Genomic DNA, 20,149 nt, shown 5'->3' on the forward strand with positions numbered 1-20,149 from the left:
AGCATCTGCAAACAGAGAGGGATTAGCCCTAAAATAGGACTGCGTCTAACTGGGAACAATTCAACATGTCACTGTTGATCTGCATGTAAATGAAATATTTGTATTACTTTGACCATAATTCATGTTTTACTCATTATGTAGAACAGTCTAGTCGGCAGATAAATCAACTAATGGAAAAGTGGAAGGATGAATTTGAGCAGCATGGCTAATCCTGTGGGTGAAGAAATGTCTGTAATAAACTCGACCTTGTTCTGCTTGAACGAGCACAAAGTGGCCCCGGGAATGGGACCAATAATTACCAATGACCAGGCAGTTTCACCATGTCTCTTTAATATAAACAGGCACTGGGTTATCTGACACAAATGGCTTTGGCATTCATACATGGACATATGGCACAGGGACTTGCTCGAGTACCTAAAAAAATGCAGTAAAACAACCTGTACAGCCCCGAGCCTGGAAGAGATACAACATTTCACACAAGGAGTAGAAAGGAGCCGAGAGAGTGTTCATTAAAAACAATTTCTTACATATAAGGCTGTCAGGTCAGTGAGAAAATCAGGGTGTATCCCATGCACCATTTGCAGTTTGTTGGAGCTCAGCTGGCATTCAATTTCAATTCCCTCAAGTTACTGAATATAGGAGAGCGGCACACACTGACAGGTACAAGTTACTCCAGCGACAGACGCTAATTAGCAAGTGCAAGAGTAATAGGAGAGCCAAGCTCTCTCTCTGGCAGAGAGACAGTAATGGCAACTGAGGCAGGGTCATCCCTTTAAGTGTCTCACTTCCTATTAGACAGGAGATCTCTGGCACATGCCCCATCACAACCCATACGGAGTGATGTCAGCGACAGAGAAAGGATCCTGTCACATCATGTAGTTTTCAAACAGAGCTCCTCTTTTGCATACAGCCTACAACACAACCCACTGAACTGCACTCACTCACTGCCGCCGCAATAGAAAATAACGGCACATGATACGTTTTTGTGTTTTGATGGAAACTCGAGGGAAAGACTTGGAAAGAATTTGATGGACTCATCTTCTGCTCAGCGAGGCTTTGACATTCTGTAGGGGGACGCTGGAAATAGTCCCCAGGTTGATGGATAGGTGGAGTGGGATTACCCGCCAGACTCATCTGCTACCTGCCGTCTGGCCTGGACTCCTAAAAAAAGACACAAAAATACCATGTGTATAATGTCAGGCTGTTCATCGTGGGAGAGGTTATTAGCTTTCCAAAATAATGAAACAGGCTGGCCACAGGACTGTCATTATTATTCGTAATAGTAAAGCAATCCGTGGTAATGAAAAAACATCGGAGAACACCAAATGAAAAAACAAGTGAGCTTGGCATCATCAAATAAATAATGACACCATAAGGAAGCTGTGTTCCCAGGGAAGCTCCAACCTTCACGTCTCTCTCCATCTAGACACCCTCCTCTCTGTATCACAAGTGCTGAACCTCTAATGCCTCTCCTCACTCGTAGCCCCTGTGGACCACCCCACTGCTAGCACAGCGAAAGAAATTGTTCTCCCTGCATCATTAAACAGTTTGAATTAACTTGGGTGGAATTTAATTATGTCACACATGAAGCTCTCCCACTTGAAGCTTTTAAAAGCAATATAGTTGCCTACATGCTTGGAGGTTCAGTTTTTAGATACATTATTCAAGTCAGTCAGCTGTAACGGCATGCAACTGGACTTCGAAATGAAAACAGCAAACTTGCCCATCAAGACGGATCTCTTAATTTCTGTTTCCTGGTGAGCTATCCAACATAAATACCATGAGAGGAGCAAATATTCTCTCATGGCGGAGGGCATTCATTCTGCTCATACTCTGTTACATTAAGACCTTAGCTCTAGTTGTCTGAACCTGTCATGAAGCTGCTTTTGATTTAGATATACTGTAACTTGAACAGCTTTGACTCTGTGGACGTGTAATCTCATGTTTGAAGCACTCACTGTGTCTATCCTAATATTTCATCACAGGAAATACAAAAATAGTTCTGTTGGTGAGCTTCTCCTACCTCCTAATTGACACTCATTATCATCCCTTTATTACATTTTCCACATGACAGGTTGGTGTGATGTGGATAAAACCTAAATGAAACCCTCAGGGCATCGCTAACAGCTTCAAAATGTCAAAGCAAAAACTGAAATAGTAATACAGTCTGTCATTCTAAATGACAGGAATCTTTGCAAATTGCAAAGTTCGCAGAGGAATCTGTTTTACAGAGCAGCGCTGCATTTGAAAATGCAGGCCGGCTTCCATTTGCTCTGTGTCAGAGGGTAATCCGACTTGCCAACTTATCCATCACCCGAATGAACACAGCACAATTTTCACACATCCATTTTCTCATCAGATTCAAATTTACCTCTTCGTGCCCCTGGAAGAGGAGGCCTGCTAGCTGTTGAGTCCACGGGTCAGAGGTGAAATGAAAGACACTGGATGAACATCTACAGCACAGTAATTTAGAATAACAGGAACAATCACCTTGAAAAGATTTTTTTTTTTCTTTACTCTGGCAATCAAAAAGTAAACTCCAACTTAAGTGTTTAATGGACAGCTTCTCTGCCTGAGAATCCAAAGCAGCTATGGCAGGGCAGAACCATTCCTCCACGCCAACACCTGAGACACGAGCTGATTGACAGATTCATTTACAGCAGGTACACGAGATTGCACACTAATTTACTCGAGCTATAGGAGATTGTTCACGTGAAAGATACAGCAGCACGGTGGATCCAATCTAATGAACCATTGTAAATCCACACTGTGCCCATTTCTTTCCTCATTTCCACTGAAATGTAAGTGCCATATTCCATTCTCCCCCTCTATAAGGTCCTGCTTTTTAATTTCAATACTTGTGGAGCATCACACCTAAAAAACAGCAAGCCTGCTTCTTTTGGACACCGACAGAAACAACAACCAGAGGAGCTATCAAAGGCAAACATCAAGCACGGGACTATGAAAATAAATGTTTGGGAATAACCTTGGAGAATATTTGGGATAACAAGGAAGCAGCTGAACCTTGGTCATACTTAAAGATCATTACCATATGATCAAACACACCGTGACCATTTCTTCATGCAAGAATGGATAATTATGAAGTATAATGTATACAACTTACACGCAGATCTGCTTTAATAGCTAGATTTACATTTCAACAAATGCCTTCCAGTCGAGGGCTTCAATGGAAACAGAGTCTCTTGGGAATTGCAGGACGCAAATGGTGAGGTGTGATGTATACTTAAATAGCAGTTAGTTTCATCAGCGTGGGAAGAAATATAAGAGCCTATTATTAGTAGGCTTAACCGTGCATGTAAATACACAGCCTTCAAGTAAACTGTGTGGTGTATGCCTCCAAATAGTTAAAGTATTGCGTTGTTTCTCCCTTTCTCCAGCACCCCCAAGTTGACAGTTACATGAACGTCAGCGTCATTAGAAACTGCCAATCCTAATTTACATCTGATCAATAAATAAAAACATTAGGGTGTCTGATTTGTATAATGTTGCTGAGGCTAATGTCTGACATATAGTTATACTACTATCAGAGAAAGCTTCAAAAGGCATCTACTGTTTATTTTCACCTCATGTCCTCTAAGCTATTATTATGAGAATACGTTTCCAGGCTTTGTGCTAAGTTAAGCTAACAGTTGCTCGACCTCTAGCTTCATATTTATCATACAGACGTGGGAAAGCGCTCAATCTTCTCATCTAGCTCTCTAATTGTATTTGTGAAAATGTCAAACTGTTCTGTTAAATGTTAGCTTGCACATTTCTTTAGATTAACGCATTTAATTAGAGTTACATGTGTCTCATTTTCCCTGCAGGATGGGGCAGGCAGTTGCTTAACAGAAAACAGAAATGTCTCTGCAGCAGCAGGCCAGTGTGGGACTGGGAAAAATAAATGCAGACGTCTGATAATTTACATAGATCATAATGTATAACAATGATCACTCTGAATGATACAGTAATGCAGCAGCTCTTGCTACAGGCCCCCCCACTTAGTCCCGATGACAATTTGCCGGAGTGAGGTGTGTGACAGGTCATTCTGTCACCACTCCACTGTTATTCCAAAGCAGCAGCATACATCACCAGTAAAAATCTTACACCTTTATCAGCTCTTTTCTCCGGTCGAGGTACCGCACCCTCGACCTCTCTCCAAAAGCAGCCTACAGCCCCCCTGGTGTTAATTATAAGACTTTTTCCCCCAGAGCTTGAGTGCAACGTGGAAGTGCATTAATCTTGATTCTTCACTTCAGTAAAGGATCGTTTGAAGAGACTCCGGTGGTAAGCCCCAAAGGCGAGGTGACTCGGTAGCAGAAGAAAGGTAGAAGGAGGGGAAAAGAAAGTGTCACAGTTTATTCTGCGCTCACACCGGGCACCTCGAAAGGCAAGTCAATCATTTACCCTATACCGCTTATATTCTCAGTATGTTAATCTGGAGGAATAATAAAGAGTCAGCCAGGAGGACGAGCCAAGCTACCGTCCTCCACCTGTGCTGTTTTCTGATGCAGCATGACGATGCCTGTTACCCTACAGGCTGAGCTGAGCTGAGCTGAGCTGAGCAACGGCTGAAGGACTGTGACATGTCAGTGAATTTACATTCAACCCCATTTCGCTGCACACTTCAGTCCATCATGGTCATGCACAGAGGTCAGTGCTGCAGTGACACCGCAAACATCAATTGCAATGTTTTTTAGGTTTTTTTTCATCAATATTTTTAATACTGTAGAGTATGATACTGTTTGTATTATTACCCATTATTATAGCAATAAGCATTGCTGTCTGATGCACAATTGCTGATACTCAACTGGATCCGTACACCTTGTTGTTGCCAATGTCACAGACTGTAAAATCGAGGGATGGAAATGACACAGACAGTCGGGTAACTGCTTAAAAACATTACCACAGCCTGGAGACAATAATTGAAAAAGCCATAAGTGATGAACAGCGGCCTGAATACACAGGCAATTTGAAAGAATATCCAACCATAGCAAATGAGAGGAATAGCTGATTGACAGGTTGAATATTCACCAATTGACCATTTATCAGCTGCATGAGATGCAATAAAACAATCAGTTCCAATGTTATTAGTCTAAAGAAAGACATTCTCAAGTCAGTGTTATTAAGTTTGTTCAAACAGCATCACTTCTGTGCACTTGAATTTGAAAGATTTGCATCCAAATGTTTAATCGTGGTCCTCCTTATCTCATTAGTTTATCTACATCTGCAGAAAAAGAGCAGTTAGCATGCAGAGATGAGCACGTTTAGGTTCCCTCTGAGCAAGTGCAACTCCTCCCGCACTTTCAAGATAATGTGTGCACACTTTAGAAAGCTACACTTAAGAGGCATCTCCCCATTCAATAAGCAACATGTTTAGCATATTCTCATCACAGCGGGGGGGACTGTTCAGTATTTAGGTCCTTGCCATCTGTAGATTCTCTGGTGCTGAACATTGTCTTAGATTGTTGTATCTGTTGTAAACAACAGATACAACCATTCATACCACCATTCCATTTAAAAATGCCAGCTCCTACATGTGACAAGACTCATTCAGGTTTAGAAACTGGTTGCAGTGAACATAAGATTTCAAAGGTGCAAAAGTTCCTATGTCTCACATATCATGTTGCCAAAATAGCAGAGGTTCCTGAATCTGACAACTGTTCATGCAGTGTATGTTGGTTCCTCTGACATGTTGGGTAGGTAGGGCCTCGGTGAGGGATACCAAGTGATGCTAATAGATTATGACAAAGGCTCTGACCTGGTGAACACACACAAAGCAAACCATGTCATCACCATGGAGCTCTCAGTTGCTCTAGACAACACGAGACATACATGTGCTACATTAACTTTGTGCTGTGGGGTCACAGGTGCTGCTGGCAGTGCTTCAGTCTGCATGTATGCAACATTTAACAGTCTTACAGATCGTCATGGACACTATAGATCTAGTGCAGCCTTTTGTTTTTTATATATCGGTTTTCATTGCTCCATGTGATGTCCTACATCTGGTGTATAGAGCCTTGTAGCCTCAGAATTTATGTTTGTGTATGGAGATACTTTAGATTTTCATTATTGAGATGACAATAATGACTTCTACTGATGGAGATCCAATACATTTTTTCACTTGTTACGGCCCTTTTTTTATGGAGCTATACCTTCATGGCATATCTCAGCATCACAAGGTCCCAGTTGTCTGTATCCATGCGAGCACTTCAACATCACCACACTGCTGATCCTGTACACAGTCTCTCATCAGCATTATGAGTAATCTATGGTAGTTAATTGAGCCCAGAGGCAGTTGGTTTCAATGAAGGCTCCTGTGCTTTTCTGGCAAAAACAGGAGAGACAGAGCTCTCTGGAGAAGGCAGCTCTCTGTCGAGAGGCAAACAGAGCAGAACTCCTGCCGCGTTCATTAGCTGTCATTGATCAGTGATTCAGTTGCTGTGCAACTCCAACCACAGCTCACATTTTACCAGTTTCATGTCCTAAAAATTAATATAAAGGTAAGAAAGTGGAGCCAGCACAGCATTTTCCTCGTTATATTTTATTTTTCAATGCACCATTTTGATGTGAATGGATGATTGCCAAGGTTTTCAAAAAGTATGCAGAGACTGCTACGCAGCACACTTGTCCATTCCACAGTTTTCTGATATCAATATGAGCTACTATATTCGGTTATTGGCTTCCCTCAGAGGCTATCATCGCTGCAGCCTATTCCATCACAGGAGATGTACTGGAGAATGAGGCTGCGAGGTATAAAATTGCTGATAAATGGCTGAGACAAAAGCATAAATAATGCAGAGATCAGAGATACTGGAATAGTGAGTCAAACTCTACTTCAAGACACCTCCCTGGAGAGAGTCCAACGTAAGTGTCCTGTCTGACATCATCAGTGTCAGTGCCAGGCCTCACCTGCCACATACAGCAGAGAGCAACTGCAGGAGCTCCCCTCTGTCTCGCTTACTGCTTCAGTCTTGTTCTCAGCAACTAAAAAAATCAGATCATCAGAGAGCTCACATCCTATCTCATACCTGGCTGCGCCGGGCTTTTAAAATCTATTTAGACTGGATTTTTCCTTTCAAATTTCACTCTATTTTACCCCCCTTTTATCTCTTCCCCATCCTTTGAAAAGGGGCCTTGTATATGCTGGCTGTACTTATAAAACTATGGCAGAGTAAACCCTGAGCTAGAACAAGTATAACAATGAAATATATTCTTTGCATGGCAGTCCAGAGTTTTAAGTGAATATATAAGAGTGAATTAAATCAATATTTCACAACAACTGAAGGAACCGGGGAAGGGCCATTATGTAGCACTAATTGCACCTATAGGGCCAATCTGTAATCAAAATGTAATCTTCACTCTCATTGGAATTCATTGAAAGGCAGATGACTGGGACCGGCCACACTGATCCTCATTTCAGTTTTCTTTATTCCCTTCATGTGTGCCTTTGAATATTTATTCTCCTCATTTGCAGTTATCTCTGACTCGACCAATGTTCTTCTTAATACCATTTCTTACTTTACACATAACAAGTGGAAAGTTCTTAGGTTTCTCTCGACAATGTTACTTCTAAGATATTTTTTTGGGTGTCAGATGAGTCAGTTGTGTGATGTGATGCATTAACTCCAGTCCCCAGAGCACAATAACACTGATATTCAGCATTGTTTTTTCCAGTGTTGCCAGAACCAGCATTATTCAGACGCTGTGAAACTATGAGTGAGTATCCTTACACTTGCAAATTCGAAGAAGGCATTTTAAACTGAAAAAACGACATCTTTGGAAAATAAGCAGTTGCCTCACTCAGTCTTCTGAAGCATTTGTTGTTGGTATGGTATGATGATATGTTACTCTTGTAAGTAGAGCAGTCTAACCAGGGACAGGACAAACTGAGCTAGAAGTTCTACATGCAATATATCTGTCACATGTTATTGTAACCTGTCACAATGTTTTTTGCATTGTCCCTTACAGATAATCTATGAACAAATAAATGAAAAAAGGGGAAAGACAACAGATATTGAGTGATTAACATTTCTTTGCCTAAAATGCCAATTCCAAACACTGAACACCGCTGCTTCTACTTTTGTCTGCATTTCTAGAGGTACTAAGGTGCCATAATGATCAGTATGTAGTATTTATGACAGAGCAAGTCCCAGCCACTAAAAATGGCAACAAAGCAGTGAGTACAATCTAAAAAATATTGAGTGTGCTGCAGATAGTCATTTACTATCTTATGTGTGCTGGGCTGCTAGTAATGAAACAATAAAAGTTTGAGTAGATAAACATAAGTCACGAAGGAACACACGTATCGATAAGGCGAAGGTTTATGAAAACAAAGTGCTGTTTGACTCTAAAAATGGCTTAATTAAATGCAGAGGCTTGCTTTATTAAATAAGGTATGCCAAACTCTGCATAAATGCATTAATCAATAGCAAAACTGCCACACAAATATTAGAATAATTGATCCAGGATGATTCAGCAGCGCAGAGGTCCAGGGGCTTGCAGGATATTACCCAGCATTAACAGTCTCGGTGAAGGTCAGTGGATACTACAGTAATGACAAATGTCCTCTCTTTGACTCCTACTGGCCAGACTTTATTTTGGCTAGTTACAGGAAATTACTTTCTGCACCTTCCATCATCTTCGACTCACTCTGCATACTGCGGCTTTATGGCAATGACCAATCAGGGTATAATAAAAACAAGCTGTAACTGTCCAACCTTGTAATAAAAAGTATTCACACAACTGACACCAAACTGCTGGTTATTAAAGTCGAGGCACAGTGAAGGTCCACACTGTATGCTAATGTGGGTAAGTGTGACTCATCGACAGTGGTGTGTCTGAGCAGTATCATCCAGGTTATTTTTCTCTACCTCCTTCGCAATAGACAAATGGCCATACTGTACACGCACATGCACAGACATGGACACCAAATACCCACAGTACAGTACGTTCTGCTTCTGAGATGCTGTGAAGTCCAAGCACGTGAGAACACATGTTCCCATTTCAGCAGAATCTATTTTAAATTGTCTCTAACGGCAGGAAACATTCACCAACTTATGGCTAAGCTTATCAGACAGACCAGCTTCATCATCATGTTATCACTCCAGCACCATCATGGAAAAAACAAACGTCTGTCAAATGAACTGATGGAGTGCCTCTAAAAATATCAGCATCCAATATCAAAACGTCTACGTCTCAACAAAATGAAAAAATATTGTTCTCCTTAGAAAAGGGGGAAAAAAAAGCTCTGAACACAAAAATATCTTCTACCCTCACAGCTCCTGTCCTCTGTTGGTGACAATCCTGTAGCTTTCCCAAAATAGCTCCAAGGTCTGGGGCTTTCCTGGCCTATAGAGGTCCATGTGCTGTATCCAGGGAGGGATATAGTGGCTCACACAGGCCGGCCATGGTTGAGTGAACATGGGGCCGCTGTTGGGAGTGTCCTATTTCTCTCCCCAAGGGCCACAGGGTCCAACACTGCCAGCACCCTGGCTCCAATCACTATCAGTAATACCTGCCTGCCTGCCACTGTATTACCGCTGCTCCAGGTAGTCTGCTCCGAGAGAGGAGACATTACCAAAGAGGGAATACAGCCATTACTCAGCCTTATACAGCTAGCTATCTAATATTCAAACATAGTCACAAGAAGCTGTTTTCACAACTGGAGACTGAAGAAGCACTAAAGGAAGGTCAACACAAGAATGATGCCTCACAGCTGTTCATGATACTCAAACACAACTGGGTGCCATAAGATGCCTGCAAAGACAGAGAGAGGGCATAAATGAATTAAGCTCAAGCATAAAGTATAAAGTAAATATCCTGGTCTCAAAAGAACATCTGGATGAATAGCAGCTAAAAGGAGGACTGACCACTCTACACCACGCTAGAGTCGACCCTACCCTAATCCTGAACAGACCACTGTTCAAATCAAGCCCCTCAACCACTGTCTTCTACTGAGTGAGAGGCAGAACTGTCCATGGTACTGAAGGTCTGCTCACAATAGATGCAGAGAGTATAAATTGTCTTATTACTCTGAGGAATATAAAAATAAACAAAAAAAAAACCAAGCATGGTAATTGTACATATTTCCATCATGAGCATAAAAAACTTGTTGGAAAAAAGGTCTGCTGCAGCTCCTCACAACAAGTTGGCAGATTCAAAACTTCATGAGGATGACTATGAATGCGCACAGTTTCAGATGGAATGAAAAAGAAAGACAGACTGTGTGACTGGCACCTTTAATGTTTACCGTTGATCAGACTCTTACAGTGGCTTTGAGCAGGCCCGTGAATTTATTTGCGTGGCAGAGTGAAAGCGAAATAGATTTGTCATATCAGCGAGTGACCCTGTGATTCCTGAAATCAAAATGTCAAGACTCCTCATATTCCCGACAGTCTGCAGAATTAATGCAGCCTAGCCTCATTACAGCAGCACTTACCCATAGCCTCCAGAGACACTGTGTCCTCCAGAGCATTACTGGTGAGAATACCAGGCAATTGTGATAAGGAGACAAAAAAAGGCAACACTTAATGACACATACTCACCTTTATTCGCTTGGCCTTAGCTTTTCAGCAGTGTCATGGCTGAAGGAAAGAAAACAAACGAGAATAAACACTTGAGCTCAAAATACTGTATCATTTAAATATCTGTCAGCAACTACAAAGACAGTAAAGTGGTCATGACAGCATCAATGTAGCTTTCGTGTCATGGAGCAAAGCATCATTACAGGCTTGGTAGCTGTTATTGTCTCCCCTCCTCCTTCAGCAACCCTTCTCCGCTCCATCTCTGAGCACCAACCTTGCCATGGCTAACAGGAAGCAGAGGGCACAGCGCTTTATTTAATTAGTCACAGCAGCTGAGTGCTCATGTGGAACCAAACAGGGGAGGCAGATTGGGGTAGTGAGATGGATAGGCACTCTCCCACCGGGCCTTGGCTGTGCTGTCAGAGGAGCGTAGATTACATGACAGAAGGGGGAATGGGGGGTGGGGGTTGGATTGCGGGAGGATGTAAATGGCATCTGTACATGGGGATTCATCCAAGGAAAAGGATTGCCTTCACTCCTAAAGTACTCCTGTCCTCTCACAAAAGCACTCTTTACACTGTTACTTTTGTCTAACACGCAGGCCAGCCAGCAGCCACAGAGTGGTTTGACTGCTTTTATTAACTGTGACAACACTCATTATTCCAAATGATTTAGGGGCTGCTATTTTTCTTCTATCTCTTCTGACACTGATCAGGTTGCCTTCTCCTCACGGACCAGCAGATAACCTCTGAGAGGTTACAAAAGTAGCTCTGTGTGCAGCACATCCTCAATGCGTTTCATTACATGTATGGAAATAACAATAGAAAGAAGCAACATAACTAGGTGTACATAATTTGAGAATTCCGTGTTGTATGAACTCCATATAATTCATGTGATAGGGGGTTTATAATTATTACCATTATTATCCATTATTACTCTTACATGTTGCTTGGCCTTTAACACCAAAACAGCCTCTCTCAGGGCTCACCCTTGGAGAAAACACAGGAGTAAACATGTAGCTTACTGTATGGTGCTGAACCAGCAAGGAACATGAGTGCAGCACTTGAATAATGTGTGTGCAACTACTAAGCAATGGTGTGCAGGGAGCTCTTTTAATTAGTGCTCTTGAAGTTATCCTGTGACCCACATCTAATAATGAAAGCAACATGAATGTTCTATTTACATATCTTTAGTCAGTAATGTGTGACCGTTGGGAGAGCCCAGTGGATGAGTATGTGTTGCCAGTGAAAAGAGAGGACATGTCAAGCACAGCTGCCTGGGGCTGCTTTCCAGGGCCCTCAATTCCATCTGTGGCAATGTGGAATGGTGTGTTCGCAACCTGCAGGTCTGTCAAACTGGGTTGTGTTATAACAATTCTGTATTTTAATAAGCCTCAAGCCTGTAAAGGCCATGCATTCCATATTTTTCCAGTACATCATTATAACTCAACTGCCTGTGAGCTCTGTGCTTTGATTGGGCTCTTAATTTCATGCCAATACAGTAAATAAGAAAACTAACTTAAAGATGCGCTGTGGAGTTTTTTGTGAACACACAAAAGTTGTGTTTGCATTCAGTGTTACTCACCAAAATGCATCATGTGTGTCCTTGAGGTCCTACAAACGAGCAGGGTGTATTTCCCTCCTCATACGACATTTGCAAGGCTGATTTTTAAAAATATTTTAAATAGTGCATTGTTTACATGTTTGCCTGCCAGCAGTACTCTTCTTCATTAAATTTGTAAGTGCATCACTGCCACTAACTGTGGAAGAGTGGAACAGACCAACTGCGGGGTGTGAATCGTGTCACCTGCAAATGAACAGAACAGGACCCACTTGTAAAAACACCTCTCCATAGTGCTTCTAGTGGTCAAAACTCCACACTGCACCTTTAACAATCAGTCAAGACGAGGGAACAACCTGTTTTACAGAAGCAAATCTGCTACATTAATTTCTTGTCTTGTTGTCAGACATCCAATTCCCTACAATACAGTTTTTATCGTTAAATGGACATGTAAAAACTATTTCCTAAACCTCAGCGCACTGACTGTACTGTATAACGGATACTATACTCCCAGAGGCAATAAAAATATGTATTTCCAAGGGACATATAGCCATACTCCTTCACTTCATTCATCTATTAAACACGCTTCAGTTTGATTCCCATGAGTGGCATAAGGTGAATGTTATGTTGTTTGTATATGGGGGTGTTGTATTTTCATTGCGATGTGAATAACTCAACAGCCAGGACAGAGGGGGGGTATAATAGGCACAGAGGTGACTTTGACTCTGGTACAGCTATCCTTGTTTCTGTCTGTCTCCTAAAGAGTCACCTTTACGCAGCCTTCATAAAATTAACACATTTAGGGTGATGAGCTACTGGACTTGAGGCTCTAATATGATTTTAGCAACTGTCATCCATCTTTCAGTGGTGTGGTGGTGAAGGTTGAGGCTTCCTTTTGCTATCACCGTTACAAGGTCTGATATTCCCTCCACCTTAAAGGGACTTCGCCTCGGTTAAGAAGGGTTAATAAAACCGTTTCTCACATGAAGCTCCCTTTTCAGAGGGCGTGTCAAATTGTTCTTTCCGACAATTCTTTGTCTATGAAAGAACTAGGTCACTGACTAACGCTTTCTTCCAGGGCCTTGTTGCTAAGGCCTGACTCCTTGGAGTCCAGGATTTAGGGAGACAGGGGCTAGTGCACACAAACTAAAGCCAGCTTCTGACAGGAGGAGCTGCACTTGCGTGACTGCAGCCCCCTCTAAACAGCACATCATGCTCAGATTACTGAACACATTTCAGGGAGGAGGTGGGGAAGTGAGGGATGAAGCCAGCAAGTACTGTACACATTGCACATCTCTGCATGTGGATGTAGATTAGTAGTATAACGGTGCTTCTTTCTGCGCCTGGTGTGTATGTGTCCCTTTGCATGTGTGTGCATGTGTAGGCCTGGGAGAGTGTGTTTGTGTGTGTGAAGGGGTTGCCGTTGGCACTAGCACTTGCAAATACATCCAGATTTTGAGCTCCACTGTTTGTTAAACATTATTTGCCTCTGCAGTAAAGGCAACAAAGGGATCCTACCCCACTGCAAATGAATGAGCCCAGGTCCCTAGTTATCACTGGTTATTGTTCAAATCAGGCTAGCTTTGAAAGGGGAGGTACGCTCTCCTTTGGACAGCTCATTAAGATAACACACAAACGTGGCTCCCCATCATCCCAGGTTTATTAAAGTGGGGCTCATTTCAGCTCCTTTGTCTCATGCAGGAACCTCTGCCTTTGTCAGCGCAATTGGAGCCAGATGGCAAAACAAAGCTGCCTGTCTGAAGTGCTTACAGAGTGATCTCAGAAGGCAGAGCCATTAGCTTGACTTCACCAGCTCACCGCCCACAACGTCCACCTGGATCAGCCAGGTGCACGGATGACGGCGAGAGGCAGCGAGAGCAAGGGTGGCTGCAAGTTGCTGTCTTGTCATGGGAGTAATAGGCATGCTACTGTCTCCCAGCCCTGTTCTCCTTTGCCCTGCCCCTTTAGCTAAAGCTGAACTATTAAGTCTCACTGGTTGTGGGATGGCTGACCCCGCTCCTGGCTGCACAGATCTCTCTGAAACATTCATGAGAGAGGCATTAGAGAATAAAAGTCATTGTCCCCCTTCACTCAGAGACTCTCCTTCACCTCTCAGCTTATTAAAATCACATGGTATTAACTTTGCCGTTCACAGAAAGGCTAAATAATTCAATCAGACTAAAGAAGGAGTCAAATGAATAACTCTAATGACATTAACGCTTGAGGGAGAACTGCTCGGGACTGTGAGGGGTAGGCACTGAGGCTGGGCAGGCAGAAGAAGTTTGCTCTGCTTGCTAATGGCGAAATTAATTCTGGACTCGTAAGGTCATACTAAGCAAAATATCAAATCACTCTCATTCACGAAATAGGAGCATGTATGGAAGTGTTTTGTCCTGGTTCACTGGCGTTATTGTAAAGAAAAAGATGACTACCAAGCAAAGCCTGTAACGTCTTCCAAATGAATGCTAATTATCAAATATTAAAATACCAACACACTTGACTAAGCCGGTGAGCGTGCTAAACATCAGTCTGTTAGTACTGTCATTGTCAGCATGTTAGCATGTTGGTGTTAGCATTCTGAAACATTACACCTGCTAAACATCAGAATGTTAGCATTGCCATTGTGAGCGTTAGCATGCTGACATTAACAATTAGCTTAAAGCAGGACTCGACCTTAAACGGCCTCACAGAGCCCCTAGCGTGGCTGCAGCCTCTTTGTTCATCTTTATTTCCTTGTTTAAATGCTCGGCTTTGAACAGTTGTGAAATGTCTCTCCATCGAGGGGGAACGTTTCTAAATGTGGACTACAGCTCCCTCTGGGCATTGCTTTTGTTGAGTGATTTAGACTAGTTAGATCTGAAAGAACAGTGACTTAGCAAACTCTGTGCAGCATGAAGTGATGTGAGGACTGTCACAGGTGATGTCTGTCCATTTTGCTGGATTATTCATCATATAAATTCAAAGCAACTTCTTCCCAGCGACAACAATATGCATAACACTTTTCAGCAAAGACTCAAAATCAATTTGGCTCGGTAAACAGGATCATTTGACTGCAGGACACGGTGGTTCAATTGTTGGCATTTTGTGCAACTTGGAACTTGTGGAACTTGTTACCATTAAATTTATAGACAAGATAGATTCCACTGTTATAGCTGTAGCTTTGGGGGAACGTATAATGTAAAACAGCTTGTTGGCATCACTAAATTAGTGCGCCCGTCTCCCTCTCTCTGCCTCAAACACTTACACACACGCACATAGTGGAAGAGTTATGCCACTGGGTTGCTGTGTTGAATGGATTCGGTGCCTGGAGCTGGTCTCATTTCTCACATGCACTCATGCTTCATCAGCGTTCACTCACACTTCGGTAAACAAACTTAACATTCAGTTACTTGTTCTGCTCGGTCTGTGCCATCTTGCCACCTGGCCTTATTTTTAAAGAAGACAGACTAACCTGTGGGTGATTTTTGTATTATTGGATATTTTTGTCATTTCAATGCTTTGCAGACAGTAAATAACGCGTTAAAATACAATTCTAGATTGAAGTGTTTTTGCATATGTAAAGAATGAATTGGCTTGTTTGCAGGCTCAGTCTGGTCGGCCTGCCCTATTGATGCAGCACAAATTCTTTTTTCAAGTTGTCTTTTGTGGATAAAAAGCACCGTTGCCTGTTTCCTGATGGTGTTTACAGCCTCGCCTGATTATAAAGCTCACGTTGTTGAATGCAAAACATTAAAACTCCTTAAATATTTAAAAATCTGCCGTAGCTGAGGGATGTGAAACTTTATTAAGTGGATGTTCAATTGCTGCTGTTTCCTGACCAGCATTTGCCACAAGCACCTGCAGAGCTGCAGCTCTAGCTAAAACATACAGCTGGTCCCTGATAAACACAGAGGCTAAGGCTTGACCAGGTGTGGATTGGCTGACCTGTCTTTGACTCCTCTTCTTCCAGCTCCTTGGCCTCCTCAGCTGTGGGAAGACAGAGGAGTCATTATCAGTGGGCGCCACAGTACAAAGGCAGACACACAATGTAGTCATTTCATCTGAAGCCTATGGTGAGCTGATCCTTCGCAGCTAAAAGGACGAGCTGCAGTGAGAGAGCTGCATGACGGCGAAGCGCCACACAATGGCACCCTCAACATATCATCCACACACAGACACACAGACCCACACTCACACACACCCTTAACCTCTGATCCAGTCCTTTCACAAAGACAGTAATCACATTAGGCTTTAGCTGCTGGCTCTCTGAAAACCCACTGTCAACAGAGTTAGGAGGCAACTCAGTGATGGCTGTCACACTTACATACACACGTGGCATGCATGTGCACACACACATACAAGCTAAAAATAGACCTGAGACAGAATATCCAAGCAGCTGATATTAATTCTGTGACACCATTTCCACCGCAACCGGGCTTGAGATCCCCTATTCAGTGTCAGACACATGAATTGAAATTGATAATTGTACAAAATTGAATGTCAAGGCAACACAATTCATTTGTTTATATTCTTGTACGTTTGCCTGATTTTCCTTGACTTTGACAGCAGAGGCTATAATCCTCTGGGAAATTAAGCAAAAATCCTTATTATTTCAGCAGCAGAATATGCTGAGTTTCCAGATTCAAACAGCCTGTATATGCATTAGTCTACCCACACCTCTTTCTTTCTTTCTTTCTTTCTTTCTTTCTTTCTTTCTTTCTTTCTTTCTTTCTTTCTTTCTTTCTCTTCCTGTGTTTTAAAATGAAATTGTATAAAATTACATATTAGTATACCGTAGTATTCACAGTCTGTGCCCACATATCATTATGATGCATTATCATTAGTCACTCTAAGAAGTGGCGTTGGTCACACAGCTTTGCAATTTCCTTCCTCTGCAGATTGGTGCAAAGATGATAATTTGTTGTGAGCTTTGAAATAAATGTCTAGAATACCACAGTTAACCTGTCGATAATGTGTATACTTTGAGAGAAAAAGCACCTTGGAAAAAGCAACATACACTACTTCACATCTTCAGAATTGTGGTGTACCTTCACCGCTTCATTCAATACCTTCAAATCGACTACCGGTCTCACCACTGTGGCAGCAGTGGGAATACCTTGGGGAGCATGGCTTTGATAGGAGAGCGAGGCTCATTTAAAGGCACCTTAAAGTCAGGGTGAGGGCGAGTGCATTCACAGGCCAGGGAGTGAGAACTGCTTCCCTTGTACATTGAGAATGTTACAATTTTATGCCCCTATTGGCTGCATCCCAAATGTGTGGGAGCAATAAGGGTGGTTATGGCTTAAGTGCAAAAGCTGGACAAACCACATAAAAGAGGACAGAGTCAGGGGACAGTAACGGCTACCCAGTGAAGCCAGGGGAGTGTTACAGTTCCTCATCATCCTCCCTTCTGCCTCTGTGTTTCCTCTGCACAGAAGTGGTGCGGCACGGCTGCTGAATCTCTTCTAGCACTGCTGTGACTTCATGAGTGTTTCAAATGTAAGCAAAAGGAAATGGCCCCAGTTAGTAAACCTATAGTACTATAAATACACTGATTAGTGGGCCTAATTAATTCATGCTTGCACCCTAGAAACAGCAGGAGCTTCTTCTTTTTAAATCCTTTGTGCATATTAGGACATAAGGCTTAATGACAGCAGTGTTTGTGCTGCGTGGGTTTTAATTCATTTCCTCTCCCTTTGAATATCAACCATTGATGACAAAAATGAAACAATTTTGTTTGTTTAAAAAAAAATGAAAACAGCTTTCGTTTGCCAATGTTTTGCCAAGGATTTTGTAAATGTCTGGTTTTACAAGCGTTTTGTACATACTACAAACTTGAAGTGAATTTATTTTACCAGTCTGTTCCATGTGAGCTTCATGCATGGAAAGGCGATCAATCACAGCATTTGGTCCATGGCAAACCTGAGCGTTAACCCCAATGAAACATGTGCGTCCCTGTGGTACAAAGCCCATGGGAAACACTGCTTCCCTTATGACTTTCATCCGTCACACCGGGGAGATCCGTCCCCTGTCACCTACACATGATCTCCAAGCGTCGGTCTGATTAAATCATATGCTTATCTAAATGTAAAATGAGCTTTGGAGAAATGGAACAGTGGCCCTGGATAGGTCACTGAAAGTATATATTAAATACATATTCACAGTCATTATGTAAGGAAGGACAGAAGAAAGGGATGAAAGAAAAAAGAAAAACATATCAGAGAGAACAAAGCCATGCTGGTGTTGCGATACATCGCCGCCCCTGGAATCGAGCTTCCACTTGCCTCTGCAGTGCCACAACCTGCTCTGCTCTGTTACCATACACATTCGGGTTCTCCACATACGTTATGACAGGGAAGAAAAATGACTTACTCACTTCTCCACTTTTACTGACCCTTCCACCCTCGCTACCCAGACACGGTGAAGAGAGAGTCAACTTCAATCTGGCCATGCCCGGGAATGCCATTAAAAGATAAGACAACCACAATTAGGTTGCACTTCCTTGCTTCCTGCCCTCCCCACAGCTCAGAATATGTGCATAGCAATCCTATTTTAAGCCCCTCCACATCTGTATTCATACAGTATCATTCTATCAGGAGTAGAAGAGTCTGCATGATATGTGAGTAAGTCAGTGTTCCCACCCTTCAGGTTCGTGCTTGGAAAAACACCAAAGACTGCAAAAGCATTGCTGGCAGGGGACAGAATAAGACTTAACATTTCAATAAGGCGGACAGTGGATGACCACATAATCAATCCCTCCTTTGGTGTTAGAGCTGCAGGCGGAAACGCAGTTCCTCATCCACTCCACTGAAGAAAAAGGCCCTACAACCCAAGGAGCCTTTTGCCCATGGGAGGAACTGCATTATATTTTTCTCTTTCCATTTCATTTGATTTCATATGTTTCATGGAGCTATTTACTCTTTCCTCTGAGTCTGTGTCACTTCCATATTTATTTTCAAACCTCTGGGCCCTGGTGCAGACACTGGCTGACCTTTATTTAAATGTCTCCTCCACTCTGAACAGATCTCATTACAGCAGAGCTGGTGGCTCTGCACTATCTATCTCATTTCAAAACTTTTTCTCTTTGCACTTGCGGGGATCTTCAACTATTCCGCAACGCTAATTACTGGTCCCGAGTAATGATGCTCCTCTTTGCTGAAGATATGTGTCCCACCATCTGAGATCCTGCCTATACGCATTAAGCAGAACTCCCTCTGGATTCTCAAAGTCCTTGAGCACTTCATGTCTCATCACTGCTTTCTGCTCTGCCTCGCTCTCGTGGTTCCTCCCATATGATATAGGCAACACGTGGCAATTATGTATATCATCATCTACTAGCCAGCTATGTGAAGATTTTAAGGGGCCCTTCAGCATTTTAATGAAAGCCCTGAGAAGGGTTGAAAGGGCCTGAGAGCGTCATAGGTTAGCATCCATTATTCAGCAAGCCCTTGAACTGTGCACGGAGTAAGTCAACACAGTCCGTGAAAGTATCATTTCATCACTATAATTTTTTGTGCATTTAGCTGCAACGTTGACATTTTTCTGAGATTAACTTTTCATATTGGCCCTAATGAAGGCACCACAGCCCCAAAACACGCTTTTACTTAACCTTAAGGAATAAACATGGATTTCCAAACGAGTCATCACCAATGGATTGTCCTCCCTGTGAGAATATAAAACTGGTGTTGAGAGCCACCTCTCTCCCTCCCGCTCCTCCACTCCCTTTACCTTCTCTTCTGGCTTCCTCGCAGCTCTCCTTGATCTTCCTGCGGCAGACAGCAGCCAGGGCAATGAGCAGCACCAGCAGACACACGGCCAGGCCAACAGTTACCCACAGAGCCACCGGGGGGAACGCAATGTTCTGACCTGAAGCGAAGGGCAGAGGGGGCCTCATTATTCACTCTTGCAGAGCTAAAATAAGAAGCTAAACTGTCAAAGCTGTATCTATCACCATTATTTCGCCATTTGACAATTTTGGCTGTTGGAGTTTGTTGTCATAAAAATCTGGAATTATCCAGACTGCAGAGCGACTAAAGCACAACATGATGACACTGATGATGATTACTGCCATCATCACCATCTCT

General features: G+C 42.7%; 1 protein-coding gene across 1 annotated transcript in view; it reads right to left on the reverse strand.

Moving 5' to 3' along the window:
- Positions 1-396: 396 nt before the first annotated feature.
- cd276 (CD276 molecule) overlaps positions 397-20,149 on the reverse strand; it is a 63,035-nt gene continuing 43,282 nt past the window's right edge. Inside the window, exons 5-8 of the mRNA XM_070973154.1 lie at positions 19,794-19,931; positions 16,011-16,052; positions 10,548-10,586; positions 397-1,161 (exon numbers count right to left, since the gene is read on the reverse strand). Coding sequence (XP_070829255.1) covers positions 10,564-10,586; positions 16,011-16,052; positions 19,794-19,931 — 203 coding nt within the window. The 3' untranslated portion in view covers positions 397-1,161; positions 10,548-10,563. The remainder of the gene's footprint in view (positions 1,162-10,547; positions 10,587-16,010; positions 16,053-19,793; positions 19,932-20,149) is intronic.

Source organism: Chaetodon trifascialis, chromosome 1 (assembly GCF_039877785.1).
Source record: "Chaetodon trifascialis isolate fChaTrf1 chromosome 1, fChaTrf1.hap1, whole genome shotgun sequence".
Classification (NCBI taxonomy): domain Eukaryota; kingdom Metazoa; phylum Chordata; class Actinopteri; order Chaetodontiformes; family Chaetodontidae; genus Chaetodon; species Chaetodon trifascialis.